Genomic DNA, 6,602 nt, shown 5'->3' on the forward strand with positions numbered 1-6,602 from the left:
TTTTTCTCCAGAATAATTCTTTTTTCCGATTTTCACGCTTAATTATATTAATTATTTGAAGTATTTAATTGTGGCTTAATATTTTTTTATTTGTATCAAGAAAAATTTGTTGTTTTTTTTTCTAAAACCCGAATCCTGTGTAAAGGTAAGAGGCATTGGCATGATTTATTTCATATTTTTATTATCGTGTGCTCTATTTTTGCGCAAAAGTTGAAAAAATAATGAATAAATTAATAAAATAGTTGAATAAGTTGGTGAATATAGATGAATTGTTAATGGTGCTTTATTAATTCTTACGTAATGGTGGATTTAATGCCGTTTTTAAAGTTTCCAACATGTATGTTTCAGTTTCTCTCAGCACAAATTCAATTTTGGCTTTCTTGAAAAACAAAGTAATTTAATTTAATTCAAAATCTAATTTTATAACATAAGATGGTAAGAGTGGGCTACATTTTATTTCAATCCTTAGCTTTTTAACTTCACTTTTCTATATTTTTTATTTTTCTATTTCTGAAATATTTTAATTATTAAATATCTACAGGATTTTTTATAATTATTATGTTGAATTGACATTGTTTTCTTTTAATTTGAAATGTGGCCTATTCTATAGGAGGCTGTTTAAATCTAATATAAAATATATCAAAATTAATGTAGTTTACCTTAAATATTAAAATACTGATATGTTGTGTTTATATATTTCATAATTTATATTGCCATTTGGAGTTATTTGTGTGTGAACTTTTTAGAAGCCAGTAATGTTTTCTTATGTTTTTTTTCTGAAATTTAAATTTAATGAAAGTTAAATTCAAATTAAACAAAGATGTCTGCAGTGGATTTACCTGAAATAAGCAATGCAACAGCTACACCGTTGTCGATGGAGACTGAACCAGTTGAATCGTCGCCCCGCCCTCCGTCGTCATCTTCTGCTGCAGCTGTGGCATTAGAGGAAGAGGAAGGTTCCACTTCACCTTTACCTAATTGCTCGTCTGCCAACAGAAGTACCAATGTCACCCCTAAACTACCTCGATATCAGTATTCTAGGGTAAGAGTAACACTTCTAGGGTACTTATGTTAATGTCCTATGACTCGGTCTTTTTTTTGCCCCCTTATATTCATCCGTTTCATTCAGTCATTTTCATAAATTTACATCACCTTTTTTATGTTTTAATTTTATTTTCATTATATGTCTTTTTTTAGGAAATTTTATTTTCATTATATGTCTTTTTTTAGGAAATGTTACTCATGCTGAAAGAAAACAGGTCTTCTCGTCTGAAACCAGCTTGTCTACATAAAGATTACGAGTCGTAAGTACTGGAACTTGTCTGTTTGAATGGATGGATGGATGGAGAGGGGGGCGAGGGGAGATCAAGAAATAGTTTCAAATTATTTGTGAATGCAGTGACAGGTCAAAATGACTTTTACAGGGGAGGAATTTCTATAATACTTATAAACGTTTGAACATATGGAGTATGCATTACTCTGACAACATTATATCATATTTATCACCAAAAATGCTACTTCTTGATGATAGCATTCACTTTTACTGACTTTTGATAAAAACACTGCATCCCGGCTCTGTAAGATCAGCCACCATGTGAATTGGTGAACTTAATTTATGAAATATTAAATACTAGGTTACTAAAATTCTTTAAAAAAATGCTCATACTTTTGGGATTTCAGATCCGAAGGTGTATGGGACCCGGAGAGATGGTTCAACAGCAATGCATCTTCATCGGCGGCCGATCCGCAGTCCCTTCATCAATCTTCATCCTCATCGTCGCTTCATTCCTACCACCACCATCCGTACAGTATGGGGGACAGAATTTACGTGCCGAGAGGACGTCGGGGCGATTGGGATGGGGATGATTATGGAGGATCTGGATTAGGGACGGGTAGCAGTTATAGTAATGGTGTCAGAAGAGGTGCCAAAATAGGTAAGGACAAATAACTTTTTCCAGTTTTGCTTTTATGGTTTTCATCTTATTTCCCAAATGCTTGTTCTTACCATCAATCTGCAAGGCCCTTGATATTCTACATAGATTGCTATGATTCAGATTTTTTAAAAGTGTTGGGAGGTCTCGCTCAGCTAAAAAAAATCCCAATTAAAGTAAGCATAGGGGAATTTGCTTGGAGTCTAACGCTGTCTAGCTTACCGCAAAGCTGTTGGAAGATAGCTATGGTTAACTGACTGAGCCTGTTGAGAGGAGTTAGGAGAGGATTAGTTCTACCTCGGGAAACCGGGTCTCTGGACGCAAAAAAAAAGATTGATTGATTGATTAGTATGTAATTAATATAAAGATAAGAGTGAGTAGGTAGAACCAGGTCTAATGCACGATAGTTATGTAGTGATGTCAATTCAAATAAACTTTTAATGAAAACAATTCAATTTCGCAATAATTTAGAATATCTTCTTACATGCCTAGGTTTTTATGTAATAATGATAATATAATATTATATTACATTGACACGTCTTACATTTACATGTATTACGTTTACATGTATTACATTAACGTGTATTACGTTTACATGTATTACATTAACTTTTGTATTTAATAATTTAATTACATGTTGGTTTTCGTTTCGTTACGTTAGGTTCGTCGGATGGTGTCGTCCTCATGCCGCAGAGAAATTTCAACAGTGGTTGCTACGTCAATAACAACACCAATGATGCCGGAAGGAATAGAGATGGGTGCGTGGGCTTTGTATTCTTCTGTTGTGTTGTAGTACCGTCTTGTGTTGTTGTATTGTATTGTATTGTTGTATTTTATTGTCGTAATGCATTGTTCCTTCTATTGTTTTGTATCCTTGTATTGTATTTTTGTTTTTCATTTGAATTTGATGCATTGTTATCTTCTATTGTTTTGTATCCTTGTATTGTATTTTTGTTTTTCATTTGAAATGTCCTCAGGAGAGACCAGAGATTGTTGCAGCGTTCGACGGTAGGTAGTGGTAGGATTTCAGTTGTTGACCGGTTCAAAGGTCGTGGCGAGGAGGTCTCAGAAAATTGGACCGATAGGCCGCCCCTTTCGTCTTATAACAATAGCAGGGGAAGAGGGGTTGGTGTTTTTCTTTCTTCATTGGTTTGAATTGTTGATTGGGTGAATGAGTGATTGATTCATTGGGTGAATGATTGATTGATTGATTGATTTATTTATTGATTGATTGATGGAATGATTGGGTGAGTGAATGATTGAAGGAATGATTGGAGGATTGATTGGGTGAAGGAATGATTGATGGGTTTTATTCATTTGATTTTTTGTTTATTTTAACTCTCCAGAAAATGATGGATAGAAGATATGACCCAATGTGTTAGTAGATTTTTTCTACATTTTGTTTCTTATCTATTTTATTTCGTATATATTTTATTTCATGTATATTTTTATTTATATTATTATTTATATTTTTATTATTCGTATATATTTTATTTCATGTATATTTTTTACCAGTTTGTTTTTTAATAAACTTTACAGCGATCAGACTTTTTGATAACTACTTTACCATTCATACACATATATACACATTCCAATGTTTTTAGATTAATAATAATAATAATGTTATTTTATATAGCGCCATGGCAAGCGACTGAGGTGCATTATCATTATTACAACAAGCACACGGTGCATGAATGCACGTGAATCAATGTATCGCACACTTTTGCATATGATGATGGGCGGGGATCTTTTTGCAATCGAACCCGGACACTGCGTCAACAATGCCAAGCACCTTAGCCATTACACCATCGCGCCGCCCGTGTATGCTATTAGATGCTAATGTATATGTTACGAATGTATATACCGGTTTGTTTCACATGAATATACTCTCTCTATTTCTCTCTCTCCAACAGCATCTCGCCTGGATTACGGAAACAACAGTATTAATCGACAGCAGCAACCGCCATCATCGTACTCCTTTTCTTCATCTTCCCTCTCGCTATCCTCATCCAATCGTCGACCCTACCACCCAACGTCTCAGCCGGAGTGGTTCAGCGACGGTCCCGTCAGCCAGTCGGATACGATAGAACTGCACGGATTCGAGGTGGAGCATGGCTCTTCCTTCGATGAGGAGAGCTGTGACAGGCCATCCTCCTCCTCTACCTACAGAGGAACTTACGCCAACTCCACTAACAACTCGACGGCAACTAGCACCACCACCACTACTTCTACTACCATTACTAACAACAAAGTAAATTCTCTACATCTCAGCCATGAAAATAGCTGCAATGTGGCTAGGAAAAATGATTCAAAGACAGCCGCAGTGACTACTGCAGCAGCAGCAGTAGCAGCAAAAGGCCGACAGCCAATAGCAGATAGGTTTAAAGTGAATGAGGGCAATGACAAGAAGGGCAGCGAGGATTTTGGAGAGTGTGACGGAGATGGTGTCGCTGGAGTTAAGGGTGTCTATTGCAAGGATGGAAAGAATCTTGACGATGCTAGTGGTAATAGTAATGATGATGGTGGTGGTGGTGGTGGCGGCGTTGGTGGCGACAGCGGTGAGGACAGTTCTTCCCATGGTGGTCATAAAACTAATGCTTCAGATTGTTATGCTCCAAGTGTGAAGTCTAATGATGGAACCTCCCATCATCAGTGGCAACAACTACATCATCAGGAATGAATGGAGAATTTGATTTTGATGCCTTTTTCAAATCTGTTAATATTCTTCCTGTATGTCGTTCAACCATTTATCTTGTTAATTTTATTTGTGTACGTGTGTGTGCGTGCGTGTGTGTGTGTGTATAGATATGAGTGTTTGTGTGTGTTTATGTTTTATTGATTGTATATTTTAATGATTGTGACTGCTCATAGACACAAACTTGTACATGATATCACCCTGCACAGGATTTTGAGCAAGAGCCCCCGCCATCAGCCAGCAGTCGATTCAAAGCCTTCTTTTCCAACAACAATAACGAAGCTACGTCGCTAGCTGCAACGTCATCGTCTGCTTCCAATCAACAGCATTCGGTCGGCAGCCACTCAACAACGACCACAACAACTGGCGTCGCCAGCGGTGTCCATGCAGCCGATGCCACCGCTAACGTATATCAACGTTGTCGTGCTAGCCCGGCCGGTGCATCCTCTCATCTTCTTCCTCCTCCCCCGCCAGTCTACGGCCACTCCATAGAATGCTCCATCGACCCGGACGAGGAGAAGAAGAATTTTATGAATATCCTACAGAAGGCCCAGCTCCTGCCTCCTCCTTCTCATCATCCTCCTCCTCGTCTTCCTCTTCTTCCTCCTCATCCTCTCCCTTCTTCCCTCCTTCCACCAACGTCATCAGCTGCTTCGTTTCATCATAGCACCACGTCCACATCTTCATCAATGCCTTTGCAGCAGTACTTTGCACAGCAACAACATCTCCAGCACCAGCGACAGCACCAACAACCACCGAGAACTCTTCTGAAGGACCTGGAAAGTGACCTCAAGGCCATATTGAAGGTCAATTCAAGGCCATCCTCTCAGAGTGAAGGTTGTTATTATTCGTCCGTGTTATTTATAATGTAGATGACAATGGTGGTGATTACAACAACGATGTAATATTAATGTAACTGTTTTGTATTGCTGTAGGTGGGTTGCACAAATTTTGCTGGTAGCCTCAGTTTGAAGCATAATAGCATGCAATGATGTGAGAAAAGCATAATATAGACACTGCAAGTGTGGCTAAATGAGTGTAGATTGCAGATGTAAACATGCACACACACTTGTATATATATATATTCTCCTTCAATCTACACACTTGGCATTCGTACAATTTTACAATTTCTTTACTTACAAGCATCGCGTGTTGGCAGCAGGCTCTTAAACTCGCGCAATTCATTTTAACCATGTGGAAAGGTGTACAAGCGAAACGGAAGCACTGCAACACGTTCAAACAAACAAACAAAAAAGCCTGTGCACATGGAAAGATTAACAACAGTCGTCCATTCAATGCAGTGCAGTGGCACAAAATGTACACTTGAGTTGTATACGTCTTTGGATGCGTGTATCTTGTGTGGGTGTGTATGGTGTGTGTGGGAGAGAGAGAGAAAGATAGAGAGAGAGAGAGAGAGAGAGAGAGAGAGAGAGAGAGAGAGAGAGCGAGCATGGCAAAGACACGCNGTTCTTATATACACTTACGTTCCAGCCCTGCTACTTATACAAAAATAAATATTTACAGACCCTCTATACGGGCCGATAGTGGCCGCGAAAGCACTGCCGATGGGCTCCAAGATCACCAGGGTCACTGACCTCGAGAATAGGATTGGTAGTGCCGCTGGTGGTGGTGGCGCCGCTGGTGGTGGTGGCGCCGCTGGTGGTGGTGCTTCTTCTGCAGCCGCCGCTAATAACGGTGTCGTCAGTGGCGAAAATGTAATCGGTGGTAGTGGTTTAATTGTCGTCGATGGTGGCCCAGATGCGTCGGCTAGCGAGGATAGGAGGAGGAATGTCGTTAACTGCAGTGGTGGTGGTGGTGGTGGTGGTGGTGGTGGTGGTAATGGTACTGATAATAGTGGTGATGCTGGTGGTAACAGTGGTTGCAATAATAGTGTGGGTGATGATGGCCGGGAAGTTGTGGAGAGGGAGCGGTGTGAGAGGGGAAGGGAGGATGAACTGACTGCCTTCAAGAAACTA

At 39.3% G+C, this 6,602-nt stretch overlaps 1 protein-coding gene across 1 annotated transcript in view; it reads left to right on the plus strand.

Annotated features, from left to right (window-relative positions):
• Positions 1–16: 16 nt before the first annotated feature.
• HELRODRAFT_194641 (hypothetical protein) overlaps positions 17–6,602 on the plus strand; it is a gene marked incomplete at its 3' end in the record, with an annotated part of 10,465 nt that continues 3,879 nt past the window's right edge. The window contains exons 1-10 of the mRNA XM_009033393.1: positions 17–145; positions 821–1,042; positions 1,231–1,304; positions 1,681–1,934; positions 2,593–2,689; positions 2,909–3,060; positions 3,845–4,549; positions 4,606–4,661; positions 4,836–5,463; positions 6,151–6,556. Coding sequence (XP_009031641.1) covers positions 821–1,042; positions 1,231–1,304; positions 1,681–1,934; positions 2,593–2,689; positions 2,909–3,060; positions 3,845–4,549; positions 4,606–4,661; positions 4,836–5,463; positions 6,151–6,556 — 2,594 coding nt within the window. The 5' untranslated portion in view covers positions 17–145. The remainder of the gene's footprint in view (positions 146–820; positions 1,043–1,230; positions 1,305–1,680; positions 1,935–2,592; positions 2,690–2,908; positions 3,061–3,844; positions 4,550–4,605; positions 4,662–4,835; positions 5,464–6,150; positions 6,557–6,602) is intronic.

Source organism: Helobdella robusta (genome assembly GCF_000326865.2).
Source record: "Helobdella robusta unplaced genomic scaffold HELROscaffold_90, whole genome shotgun sequence".
Lineage (NCBI taxonomy): Eukaryota > Metazoa > Annelida > Clitellata > Rhynchobdellida > Glossiphoniidae > Helobdella > Helobdella robusta.